Raw genomic sequence first — 14,625 nt, forward strand, 5'->3', positions numbered from 1 at the left:
ACTTATTAGTAATATTAATCATTCTTTACTATTCGCACCTTTTTTTTTATCATTCGGCATAGAAATTAAATTTCCATTTGTATTCGGATAATAAGGGGTTAACATAGTTTGAATATTATACAAAAATATTTGATTCATTTTGTTTTTTATTCATTATTATTTTTATTATTAAAAGATAATTTATTTTTGTTTCATTAACAATAATATTCATTCGCGACTCTTTTTTTAGTCTTTCTTTTTACCACTACCTTATGTTAGTTAAGAAAATAAATTCTCTTTGTATCTAGAGAGAAACAGTTAACGAGCTAGAAATACGACTTAGGAAGAGAAAAGTAGAGAAATAGGATATCTTCGTACGCTTATCGGATGGAAAAGTAAGATAAGAAGCTCCAGTTCGAAGAAAGTACGTCGAGTAAATTACGCGGGTGACGTGAGTATCCTTCTGTTGATCTATCAATCTCTCCAAAGCAAGTTTGTTCTATGTAATCAAAGGAAAGAGGTAAGGAAAGGAATGGAAAGGAAAGGAAAGGGAACTGGTGGTTGTTCCTTGGCTAGTTGGTTTACAACTTTACGACGTTCAGTTTCTGCTGCGGCCCTGTAGTCACAAACAGAAACAGGCCCATCACCACCACTACTACTATATTAACTGTCAGTATTATTTTTTTTACCCGACAACTTTTGACTGTGCTAACAAACACTTTGATGATTATCTGTCGAGTCTGGTGGATTATCCTTTCTTGAGGTCAGAGCAGGGCCAATCGAGGTAGACCGAGTGAACTTACCTGTACAAAAATAGAAAAAAAAGTTAGTTGACAGAAAGTCAAAAAAAAAAACAAATTAAATAAGTTTTATAAATAAAAATACATCAAATAATGTGTTTAAATGTAATTTTATAAAAATAAAATCTTATAACAAAAGTAAAAGTATAGTTTTATGTTAGTATGATTTTATAGAATATACAATAAAAGAACAAATTGAAAAAACATATATATTGTATAATATATAATAGTAATTTGTTCATCATTATTGGAATATTAGATGCGTACAATTTTGTTACCGTACGTAGTACTTTCGTTCGTGTATAAACGAATGATTTGGACGAAAATTTGGAAAAAAGATTTTTCTAGAACAAAATAGTTTTAGGAAGGTAAATCCGGTACGATGTGAAGGACGTTAACGGTAATCGAGCTTCTTAAAGACCTCCGGCAGCGGTCATTTTATCGGCTCCTCGAGAGTAAAATATTCCGACAGGCTCATTTCGGTCAGTGCCTCGTTCCGCGTCCTTGCTATCTCTTCTCGCTAATGGATCCTTTGGTTCTTCGATGCGAACACTCCTTTTTTATTTTTTTATATACATTTTTTTTCTCTTTTTTTCTTGTACAGAACCATTGGAACCTCATCTATCCAAACATACACATACATACGAAAGTTACGACGAAAATTCGAACTACGACGCGCGAATACGAAGATCCAACAAATTGCGAATGTATCGAACAAAGGAAAAAAAAATTCTTACAGGGATCCCCCATCTTTTTCACCCCCGCTGGGAGAAACGAAGAAAAATAAAGGAAGAAGAGAAAACTACGTTTGAACTGCTAATAATCGGGAATGATACAAAGTTCAAAGACGTAACATTGATGCGAAGGCTATCGCTTCTGCTTTTTTTACGTAATTGTTCATTATTAATGAGTTTGCTAATGATTAGACAAATATTTTTCATTTAATCTTTATATATATATGTATATATTATACGCGCGAGATTATCACTTTATATTCAATGTATCGAATGTTTTGATTTATTAATTTTTTCCCCTTGTCATATGAAAACTCTTTATAAATACATTGACATTACGAGCGGGGAATATTTTATCACAATACGTTGGAAAATCCGCAAACTTCCTCGTGAAATAATCGGGTATTCACATGATTTTGCCTATATAATGAGCGCAAAATCTGGTAAATGGTTAAGTATCATTTTAGTAATCGTCGAGTATCGATCTGCTAGTAATCGAAATTTCTCTTGTTCAAAAATGAAGATTTACGTTCTCGTGTCTGTTGTGCTGGTTATTGCAACGGTTATCACCGCTGCACCGTATGAATTATCATCGTCTGGTGAGTAAAGTATAATATAAATTATGCGAAGAAAATTGTGTTCGTCGATGAAAAAAAAAAAAAAAATATGATTGAACGTTTCTCTCATTCGCGAATTAGGTGAGTTTGAACCACTCGAAGAGATCGCAGAAGAGCCATTGGAAGAACGTGCTACTAGACAAAGAAGAGTGACCTGTGACCTTTTATCTGCTGGCGGTTTCGTTGGTGATACTGCATGTGCTGCTAATTGTTTGAGTATGGGTAAAGCAGGTGGACATTGTAATGGCAGCGGTGTTTGCGTCTGTCGACAGTAAGTTATCTATTATTTTGCTTATTAACATGTTTAACGTTCGATACGTAAGAGTATATTAAGCCATTACATGTCTCCGTCTCATTGTTTTCTTTCTTAACACTATGCATCATTTACATCCTGATGCGATCATTTTAATAATCCACATGTGAGATACGAGTTCATTGGTGAACGATCATTGTTAGATCTATACAAGTATAATATTAACTGATTTTAACACGAATAATTTGCAAAATGTAATTATTAAAAATTGTATATTCGCAATTGTTTATATTAGATATTTTGTTTTTTTTCAGAGATTCTATCAAAGATTTATTCGACAAACGTTTCGGTTAACGACAACGAAATAAGGATTATTATTAACGAAATTTGTATTACTTATTATAAAAATTATATACTCTTTTATACTTTATAAAACATTTCTGTACGTACAATATAATAAAACAGTTGTTTCGATAAAAAGTTATTTCTAAATTAAATTGACAAAAAATAAAGAAGGAATTTGTATATTTACTATTAAAATATCATAGAAAAATATGAGATATTTGAGATTCTCGTATAGAAATCGTGATACGAAAGGTGCATGTAAGAATAATTACATATTAAATAATCGATTAGTTTTCGAGGAAGAATCTTTTTTATTATTTTAGAGAATATATTTCGCTTTGATATCAAGAAGGACCGGTTGACGACCATTAATCGTTAAGAAAGTACCACTACCACTACCACTACCACTACCACTACTGAGTGGTGCATCTATCTCTTGTCTTTCTCGTAAAGAGTATCGAAGCTTTTTCCTTTTCCACAATTCCTCTTCTCTTCTCATTTATTTTCTTTCTTTCTTTCCCTCTCTCTCTCTCTCTCTCTCTTTCTCTCTGTTTCTCTCTCTTTGTTTTTTTTTCAGCTTCTCGTAAAGTGCACTCAGCTTGGAGATCGAGACGCGGAGTTATAATTGCCTACTCGACGAGCTCGACATTCCACGTGCGTTAAAGTTATCGCGGTTGGATCGTCGCACTCGCCATAATGCTTCTCTTCTTTTTAGAGTTCTTTTTCCTTCTCTTCCTTCTCCACCTTTTACTCATCTTTTTCTTTTTCTTCTTCTTCTTCTTCTTCTTCGATAGCAGAACCACACCAGGTATACGTACCTACCTCCAGCCTTTTTGGTTCTCGCAACGAAAATAAGTAAACATATCGAAGATATCTTCTACGATCTTTACCATCAACTATTATCTCTCCCTTTTTTAATACAGCCCTTAAGGAAATCCTTTAAGACTAACTAACCTATCGAATCATCTCTTTAGCGTTATTATCAATATCCCGTTGCAAAAAGCATTTTTGGTTAACTTTAACTCGTAGGTTACCTGTAGAAAATATTTTCTCCACTTAGTATTTTACTGTTTTACTTTTTGTTTTTTCTTCATACTTTTTCAATACTATTTTCTATAGTAACGTTGGCATGGTCACGTCGGCTTGCCTCTAATTAGAATAATTAACAAAGCCGTGTTCTATGAATCTCTTATTCTTTTCACTTGTCAACATGGTTAACACAACAGGTTGGTGTTCGTTCGTTCGTTCGTTCATATCGACAAACTCGTCTGGAACGAAAATTACTTTGAAAGAGAATAAATAACGGGGTTGGGGGGGAGGGGTGGGGGGAGGGGTGAAGAGGCTGAGAGGTAAGGTAGGGAAGAAATCTTTGAGGATACGATAAAAAGAGAAATAGTAGAAGAAGAAGAAGAGGAATAAGAAAGGGAATCGGTGTCGAGCGACGAATGGTACCGCATTCTGCCGTCATGTTGCATGCAAATACGACGTCCTGAGAACGCTTCGTTCCGGGTGGCACGCACAACCGTATTCTTGTCTCCCTTTCTAGCTTCCCCCCCATCCCCATCCCCCCTCCTCCTCCTCCTCCCGCCCCCTTTTCTCTTTCTCTCTTCAGTTTCTTTCTTTCATTCTTTCTTTTTCCTTTTCTCTCTCTCTCTCTCTCTCTCTCTCTTTCTCTCTCTCCCACCGTTTAGCCGTGAGGGTAATTAATTTCGAATGCTAACCGCTTCTTCTTCCTCTTTTTCTTTCTTTTCTTCTTTCGCGGAAGAACTCGTCGAAGACCGTCGCAAGCAAGCAAGCAAGCAAGCAAGTAAGAAAGCAAGCAAGAAAGCGAACGGTGTCACCGTCCCTTTTTCAAGAACTTCATTCATTCAACGCGTTCGACGGTTTCTTTCTGTTTTTTTATTTTTTCTTCTACTTCTTCTTTCATACTCCCGCGACGAACGGGTAATTCGCTTCGCGAAGCCACCAAGTACGAGGTGTTGGTAATAACTGATTTGTATAATGTTTGTATATATATATATTTGTTTCAATGTAAATTATTTGTGGTTCTATAGACAAATGGATCGTATTTATAAGTTAACACGATTGAAATAATATATGATTAGATATCGTTACTTAATTCATCGAGCTTTAAAACAATTATTCTTATTTTCTTAATTAGAATGATTTTGAATAATCTTATCTTTCCAATAGATACAAAATAATAATTGTACTGTTCATTATATCAAACATTTTGCTTGTATTATTAACTCGATTATTATCGAGCAAGGATAATTAGCGAACTCGATATGTTCACGAAATGTATCTTTCTCGATCGCGATAGCAAAGAGTTCATTGGCTAACATTCAAGCCAAGTATAAAATATCGGATGACTCAGCCATTGTCCAGAAAAGCAAGGATCATGTTCATTATTTTCCCTCGTCCGTCTTATTTATCGTGTTTTTTCTTTTTTTTTTTTTTAAATACAACTTAAAACATACGATTATTTTTTTTTCTATACGCGAATCTTGACGGATGTCAAGAAAATCGATGTCCGTTCTCGATAACTACCGTTAAAACATGCGATATAAATCTGATCTACATCGATTGAGAAAGATGGAAGAGAGATAAGATCGATGTTACGAACGCGAGATGATGCGAACGAAATTTTTAATGAGAGTTGCCTGCGTTTTTGTTAATTAAAATTCCATTGGTTCGAATCTTTTGCCAATAATCAAGCATTGTTGCTTCCATTGCAACGATCAATGTGGTTCGAAGTCATCGAAATGCTGTAATTTACATTACATACAAACTGCAAATATATTTTCTGTACGTAATATATATTTGTAAACGTATATCCTTTGTGACTTTTTTAAGGGGTTACATAGGTTTACACCGGGAAGAAATAGCATATTTTCAACAATTTTTTTTTCTATATAAAAAATAGAATTCTTATTCAAACTTTTTATAACATTTAAGATACATATTTAAAGAACATTTTCTGAAATTTTGGTTGAAAAATATTTTAAACTCAGCCATTGCGACATCATTTTCGGTGACCCCACCGAAAAAAAGTGTTTTCGCATTGACAGCAGAACTCATAAACGGTGGGGGTTTTTTAGTGGAAAAAATAGGGTCTTTTAGTGAATACCTAAAACTAGAAATTGGACGAAGGAAAAAAGAAAAATTGAAATTTGGATTTTTGGCAACGTTTTTGGCAAGAACATTCAAATTTCGCTACAATTTGCACCACATTTTGGTTTTTTAAAATTCGATTTGATGAAAAAAAAATCCTTCGTCCAAGTCCTTGTCAATAGTATCTCGAAGACGTGTAGCAAATTTCATCAAGATCGGTTAAATAGTTTTCGAGAAATCTTGACAACCGACTTTAGAAAAGTTTTGAGTGCTGATAAAAGAGCCATTTAAGAGTGGAACTTCCCAAGGCTCTATCTTTTAAACTATTACTCCTATCAACTTCAAAATTAAATACAATATTCTAGATAAGTTGTAGAATTTAAAAAGATAAAAAAGAAATTGATTTTTTTGAAAGTCCCAAACCCATGTAACCCCTTAAAGATTAATTTGCTTCACCGAAGTTAACAACTCTTCGTAGAGAACATTAATTTATATAATATAATATGTGTATATCTTAACATAGTAATATGATTTTAGCCAATTGAATTGCGAATAATATATTTTTTTTTACTTGGAAATAAATAATATAAATTTAATGCGTTTCCAGAGCGCATTTTGTACAAATTACAGGATTCTTACAAACTACCGGACACGGTAGTTTGACCGCGAGTGATAGATTTAGTATTAGTTATGTCAAGTAGATCGAAATATGTACTCTCCCTGTGATATCAAGTAGCATGATTTACCGAAAGATTTAGATTTACCTTTAACGTTTTCTTTCGAACGTTTTTAACGTGTAACCCACACGTTAGTTTTCTTGTACTTTGAGACCAATCGAAAGAGGAGAACATAAATAAAGAGTTAGGATATATGTATATACGGATATAATACAGTATTGCCAAGGCTTACGTGACCCAGTAGCGATATATCGATAGTCGGAAAGCGTACGGTGTATTACCTCGTCGTTACAACGCGTCATTTGTTTCTTCTATCGTTGATTTGCGTCTGACGTAAGACTGAACAACAAAACGATATGTGACTCACGTTTGCTTTTGCTAATATTAAACTAACAAAATGACTTGTTATATTTTATTTCGGCTGAAATATTTTATAATTATTCTATATGTTAAATTAATTATTTCAAATAGTAATGATTGGATAAATGATTTCCTTTTTTGAAGTTATACTTCTTTTGGCGCGTTTTGGAAAGTGAAGTTAGATGCGACCGAAAAATCGACACCACGAAGTTGTCGATATTTACGATGCGCGCGCAAATTGAAGTTATTTATTAGGTTATGGAAGTTATATTCGTTTTGATACGCTAAAGAAGTATAACTTCTTACGTGCGTACATAATTACACACACCAGTTTTTTTTTTATTATTAGGGTGAACGAAAAGTTCATGCGTTTATTGTATTATAAACCGTACAACAGATTGTTTTAGTAAAATTGACTTTGGAAAATATTAATTTAAAAAATGCACGCGAACTTTTTAATTAACCCTAATATTATCTTAACGTTTCATAAAAATATCTTCCATATATTCGAACGAATATGAAATATTTTCAAGATCGAAGGTCCCAAACGAACTCGTAGTTTGCTTTGTCTTTCCTTCGAGAATCGGTCTAGTTGAAAATCCCCAAAAAACTGGTTGGTAGATTGAAAAGCGATAAAGGAAAGTTTCAGATCATTTTAAGTACGACGAGAGAGCTTTCGTCGTGGCATCGTGACGTTTTGTTCGTTCGAAAGCTGTTTGGTCTTTCCCTCTCTCTTTCTTTCTTATGTTAGGATCGTATAGTGTGCGCTCGTGCGCGCACGAGAGCACTGTAATCCTATACGTCTCTTGAGAAACTGGTTTCCGCACGACGTGTTGCGGGTAGCGCGCAAAACAAATTAATAACAAGAACATCATAACTGCTGCGCCAAGGCTGTCCGAGAATGGTTGGTCAGACGTTCGAGCTTATACCATAGGCCTTACCGACTTAACTCTTTTTATTTTCTTTTCTTTTCTCTCTCTCTTATACTCGAAATCCCATTTCCAAAAAATAAGATAGGAAGATAGATGAACCAAATCGTCCACCGGTGTGATGAAAATTAGAATGAATAGTGAAAGAAAAATAAAATGAAATAACGTGACACTATTAATCCAAAGAGTAGTATTGAATGAATCAACAAGTTGACAGAACAAGAGAGACATTTTGTTTGCTTTTTAAATCTAGTTTTGAGAAAAATATGAAAAGAAAATAAGATTATCGGTGTCACTTTGATCGTTTATCTGTTGAAGAGATATAGTAACGTATACGAGGAAACGCTTCTAATAGAATATACATTTTCTACCTGGATTGTGATTGTAACGTAGAAGAAGAAGATGAAAGGTGCTTGAGTAGAGTAGAGAAGAGAAGAGTAGACGAAAGGAAAGAAATGTTCCGTCAGCGTTGTCAGTCGTCACTACCGTTATCTGTCCGAGCTACCTGTTACATGCTATCTTTTTCTCTTCTATCTTTCCTCCTCTTTCTATCTTTTTCAAGAAATAAGAAAGGAGAACTGTTTGTACACCGAGAGCCGAGGGAAAGGAGTCAGTAAACGCATAGACGAAGAAATAAGTATACACATACGTGCAACTAGCATAAGCTTGCTGGGATTCACCGCGAAGCGCATCGCGATTGGAATGTTAACGAATCCTTCTTTGGTTTCTCCCCGGTGCGCGAGAAATCAACAATCCTTATCATTACGATGGTGACTTCAATTTCTGGTATACTTCGTCCGCTTATGTTACTATTTTTTAGTCAAAAAATACAAAGATCATTTTTCGTTTATATTTGTGTGATTATATAAATCATTTTCAAGAAAATAAAGTAATCGTTTGATAATTTGATTTTGGTGGGGTTTGTTGTGAAAATTTCGCAGAAGGTTCTCTCTCTTTTGCTATTCTTATTCTAAAAAGTTATTAGTTCGATAGTCGCACGAATACTAGAACATCGAATAAAGAAAGAGAGAGAGAGAGAGAGAGAGAGAGAGAGAGAGAGAGAAAAGTGAGGAAAAAGCGAGAACCGGGCGAGGAGAGCACGTTTGTTCGGCAAAAACCTTAAAAGGTCTAAAGACTACAAATTCAGGCTGTGATACACGATGGAGGGCCGGTCTTTAGCCATTATTTATGAATTTGGTGCACCGAAAAAGGCGGCCCATTGGGCCCCGAGGGGTACAAGAGAAAGAGAGAGAGAGAGAGAGAGAGAGAGAAAGGAGGAGCTCTACGGATTTCAAATCGATCCGCAAACCGGATAAAATATTTTATGGAGAACGCGCTTTAATGGCCCCTTACCTTAGCGACGGCCCTTCCCTTCCCCTCCCTTCCCATCGCTAAGGTCCACGTCCGCATTGATTTGTGGTCACGCTCGGGACGGAGAAGGTCCTTATCGATTGCCCGCATGTCCTTCTCGGTTCGCGATTCCACTCGCGAGATCGTACACAGATCGTACACGGTACGAATCCTTCGATTCTACAATTTCCTCTCAAACTTTTAACTTTCAACGAAAACGGATTTACTATTGATTTTCTGTTCGTCGTTCATCATCAAAGTTTATTCGTTTAATTGATTTCGTTTATACAAGCTGACTACACTTATAATAATCTGTATACGAAAGTAGAATCATAATATTTTTAATCGATTACTTTTCATTCGATTAAAAATACGAAATCTGATTTGTCACGTTGATTGTAACATTTTACTGAAAATCAGTGGGCGTTATAAGTATCCGCGTAAACACCTTTATTAGAATTTAACGGATTCTCTCTTCCTTCTCACTCGCGTCAATCATTTTTATGAAACGTCCCATCACGTAACTTTCCAATTCGTTTCTCCATTTCATCGATGATTTATTTCGAATTATCTGGTTCGATCGGACTAACCGACCAATGACATTTCTTCTCATCTTTTTATGCTACTGCTAGTAGACTTTCGATGAATCGAAGCAGAGATTAATCGAATTCTTCGAAAATTCGATTCAAAATTTTTCGTAATGTAGTATTATGCGATTCTTAAAGGTAATAATCGTTAGACGTGCAATTATTTTAATGGAAAAATTACAAACGATAATTGAGATCACAATTTCTCGAATCGTTTACATTTCTTTGTTTTATGTTTAATCAATTTTACTCACGAGCACAGGGAAATCTCTCTGTCTCTCTCTCTCTCTCTTCCAACGAAAAAATTCGAAACAAAATTGGAAAGATAATATCAAAACCAAAATGAATTTGGCGTCTAGCTCGTTAGTCTCGGAATACGTGGTTCTCGGACGTGGTCAGAAAGGAAGAAAAGTACTTCTTTCTTGGATTGGGAGCAAACGGGTTCGATGGACTTTCGTCGACCGATTCTAATGGAGATTTATTATTTCTCAGACATCTCGTACGTTTCTCGTACGTTTCTCGATGAACTTCACAACAGATTTAAAAGTCCACCATAACGTCCTTCGATTATCTCGATCGGTGAAAGTCAGAGAATCTAGAAAGTATCTCTCTGATGGGAGAGTCATTTACTTCTTTTAATCTCTATGGAAATGAGATTATATTTTTTAGTAATTCTCTTTTAGAATTATATTTTCTAAAGAAGCATAATTACTTCTGAGAGCCAAATTAAGAAGGAAGAAAAAATAAGTTATATAAGTTAAATGATAGTACAAAGCAAAACGAATATCCTACACAAATAAAATTGTATATTATATAATCATATCATAATAGCAATAATATTAGATAAAGAAAAGAAATAAAAGAGAGGGAGAGAGAGAAACAGAGCTGTAGTTGTGAATAAAAGTTGGAAAGAGATTTCATGCAGTTAAACCTATCCTTCTTTTTGTTCGAGTTAGATGCAAGGTAAATGCGAGGTGTCTGCCAAATATTAGCACAGCCGGTGCAGCTGTCGTGCAATGCTATGTGCTTCTACGATTTTCTACAAGCTGCGACTCTTTATTTATTTTTGTCGGTCTGCTAAAAATCTCGTGCATCAAACGAGACAAACGTAAATAGGTAGAGTAGTTTCGATTTTGTTGTTGTTTTCCTTTGTAAGATTAATTTTAACTAAAAAGAGAAAGAGAGAGATATTATTGTACTGGAAGATAGTACGATATTGAACGAGATTAGATAAATTTCGTTATATTTTGAACGCGTATAATTTATCTATAACATAATAATGATATCCGTAAACGAAAAGTAGAGCGACCTGTTCGTCCATGTTTTTAACACCTAAACATTAAAAGAGAAATAAAATCAACCTCGTCGTAAATGGTTTCGAAAGAGATTAGTTCCGTTATAAGAAACTCATTGCAAAGAGAAATTGATTAAAATGAAGCAACTAGTGAGACTACCTGTGGAGTCGTCGGAAACGTACAAATGAGCTTTCATCAACTTACGGGTAAACCCACGCGTTTTTTTTTCTTTCGTTCCCTTTTTTTTCCTTTTTTGTTTACAACGAAACGACCACGATTTTGGAGGATATTAAGAGATCCGGAGAAGAGAGAAACGAGTGTACATTTTCGTTTGGTTTTTTAAGTAGGCGTGTGGTACGTAGTAATGGATACGATAAAAATGTTCTACTATTTTTGTACCTTCTATATTCCTTTTTTTCTCGACGATATACCTGTTAATTATTTCGTTACTTGTATAAATAATTTGCTTTTTAATTTACTAACGAAATATATATTTCTCAGGTTGGAGTCGAGGTGATCCGAAGCGAGTCACGTTTGGTTGTACCAATAAGGGCCATTCATCCGCTTGGAACAAGAAACGGTGAAGGATAATGCAAGTCCCTAGCCAAGCACTCACGTAGGTAGGTGCAAGCAACTTCGATAATCGACTTGGTTTTGTCCTCACCTTTCAATTGTAATTATCTAGGATTTGTTTTCTTATTTTGTTCGCTCACCGGTCAATTTCGTTATAACGAGTTTTCGTTAATTGCATCGCGTGCCATGGCAATTAAATCGGCACGATGATTGATTCATTTTTTCAAGATTAATTATTAGCGTATTATCAAATATTATTCATTCCCACTGGTAAAATTAAGCACTATGTAATAAGTCAAATGTAATTGTATAGTTTAGAAAATATTTCTAATCGATCATTGTTCTCTGTGTTTTTTTTCAACGATTCTATTCGTACCATAGATATTCAGAATAAAGATGAAGGACGCATAATTTGGTGCAGCCCATCCAATTCGGTTTTTTTAATGACTGCGGTTCGAAACTTAAAGAGCAACAAAGCGTTCCCGAACGGAAACGTTCGAAAACATTCGAACACAGGGTGGTGGAGAAATTGACTAAAAGAAAGGAAAGAAGGAAGGAAGGGGTCGTGACATGTTACGATTCGGCCGAGTGATTCGGACTGCCGATAGGAACCTCGGCGCTTTGGCAACTCGCTAAATTTGGTAAGACGACTCGCTAATCGCGAGCAATACTTCTTGCATGTCGCTCTTCAGGTAGCCTAATTTGCGTTGTATACGTTATTCTGCTCTACCTTTGTCTCTCTTTCTCGTATAAGTCGATAGCCAACCCATTTTTGGACAGACGACAACGATTCGAGGTAGACCAGGACCATTTGGATTAGCTGTGACATATGGAGCTGAAATTGAAATACGACCAGTTCTACCGTTTTTTAAGATAATCGAGACCATAAACACGTCTAAAAGTGGACGGACCTGCTACTCAATGTCAAAGGTGTTGGAACAACAAAAATACCAAGCTTTAGATTTTTCAAGCAGGTTGTTTCTTCAAAACGTATGATCTTTATGCATGATTTCGAGATATAACTAAATGATTAACAAACATTTTTATAAGGATGTATTATACTACTTGGCTTCCTTTTGAAGTTTCTTTTTTTCTTTTTTATTACCATTAACCTTTATGAACTAAAATATACATATACATATGTAATATATATATATATATATAGAGAGAGAAATTTATTGTTTTAATATTCTAACTTCTTAGAAATAAGAAAGAACAGGAAGTACTAGAAATAAATGTTTGAAACAACGAAGTTATAACTAAAGATGTTAGATGAATCACTCGCATAAACGTCCATCAGGATAACCTCGGAAGGATTACCAAGGAGAAATTGTTGCTTTGAGCGATCTCATGCGAGAAAGAATACGTGTACTCATTATAATCCCATCGAAGGATTACGAGGAACCAAACTGCGATTCTCTTCTTGATTCTTTCTCTCTTTCTTATCTATATTATAAAGAAAGTCAGGATTATTACGATGCATCTTAATTTCGAAGTTAATAAACCATGAGTGATATCTCGACGGCGAGATTGCGGCCTCGACAAACGATCCTGACATTGATTGCAAACGAGGAAATCTACGAAGTCGAGAGAAAGTTTTTCCTTTTTTAGAAGAAACCTCTTTCTCGCGAGATATCGTATCTTTCTTACGTAACGACGCGGGAACTTACATTTCAAAATAACAACAACAACAAATAAAATTGATGCGTCCCGATTTTGATAATATCAAAAACAGAAAGGAACAATAAGATTGTCGATTGTTAAATTAGTTTAACATAAATCTGACATGATAATTTCGATAAGAACTAATTAGATTTTTTGTTTTAACTAACTTAGAAGAAAGTATTGAAATGATTTTTTGTCCGTCGTCAACGACGTTTGCAAAGGTATCATTAGAAATATCTGAACAAAGAATATCATCATTGGTATCGTTCATTGAGAGTTGATACGAGTAGATTTAATATCGTTATCGCGATATTTTCTTTTTTCTTCATGACGAATCAAACGTCTTATTAAATATAAGTTAAGTAAACTTGCTTTTATTACTACTACGTTCTTCTTCTCGATACGATAGGGCTCTAAGTAAATAAGTATATGTATACGTATATTCTCTTATACATAAATTTATCCATACTTTACGATACAGATTCGTTGGAAAAGGTACGTTGGTGTTATGGTACCAAGAGAAATTATCAAGTGTATAAGCAATATAAATACGTACGTATGTTTTTACACTTTCAATGTAAAAAAAAAAAATCAAAAAAAGGTATTTAATGAGAACGATAAAATTATATTTAATAATGTATGTAGATAATTATAATTATACATCTGTGAATAAGGGAAAAAAGGAGAATCACGTAGAAATGTAGATAAGTAGAAATTGATATAGCAAATGTGGTGATAAATAATTATATTAATTGTAGTAAGATGCGATTTTGCTTGAAGAGAACGTATTACATATATAAGTATACGGGTATCTGTAGCGAGTTAAAGTGGAAGGGAATTACTTTCGAAAAGTAGCCATTAGAGGCAATTAGGCATGCATCATAGGCCGGAGAACAGAATGCCTTACATGGACAAAAGTTATCCACTGTCGTAATGGTACACGCGCTAGAAAGGGCGTTTCTTATCGATCTTTAACATATAATATCTTGTAAGGTATGTATCAAAAAAGAAAAAAATAAAAAAGAAAGAAAAAATAAAACTGAGAATAAATTAACAGCGTTTGATCGAATCTTTTCTTCTAATTTTTGACGATTTCTTTTGTAAATTCAATAATACAATTATAGAAAAATACAATTTGATCTCTTTAAGTGTTCCTTCGACGTCGAGCATTATGTTGTTTTTTTCTCATGTATTTTTACACGCATTACACTAAATTGTAAAAAGACGTAAAAACGATTGAAATGGACGAAGCCTGTATAGAAAGTTTTGTGAACGGAGTTAAAAAGAAAGAAGATAAAAATATGAAAAACTGCCGATGAAAAATCTTGGACTTTGTCTTGAAGGATT

General features: G+C 34.4%; 2 protein-coding genes across 2 annotated transcripts in view; one reads left to right on the plus strand and one right to left on the minus strand.

The window, feature by feature from the left end:
- Positions 1-14,625, minus strand: part of LOC106793740 (epidermal growth factor receptor) — a 113,124-nt gene that overhangs the window by 65,306 nt on the left and 33,193 nt on the right. The window lies entirely within an intron of this gene.
- Positions 1,926-2,883, plus strand: LOC106793836 (defensin-1-like). The gene is made up of 3 exons (XM_014761075.1): positions 1,926-2,112; positions 2,212-2,401; positions 2,698-2,883. The coding sequence occupies exons 1-3, from the start codon at positions 1,941-1,943 to the stop codon at positions 2,735-2,737; spliced, it is 402 nt and encodes a 133-aa protein (XP_014616561.1). The 5' UTR covers positions 1,926-1,940; the 3' UTR covers positions 2,738-2,883.

This window comes from Polistes canadensis, unplaced genomic scaffold (assembly GCF_001313835.1).
Source record: "Polistes canadensis isolate GaletaPanama2010 unplaced genomic scaffold, ASM131383v1 scaffold_1, whole genome shotgun sequence".
Taxonomy (NCBI): domain Eukaryota; kingdom Metazoa; phylum Arthropoda; class Insecta; order Hymenoptera; family Vespidae; genus Polistes; species Polistes canadensis.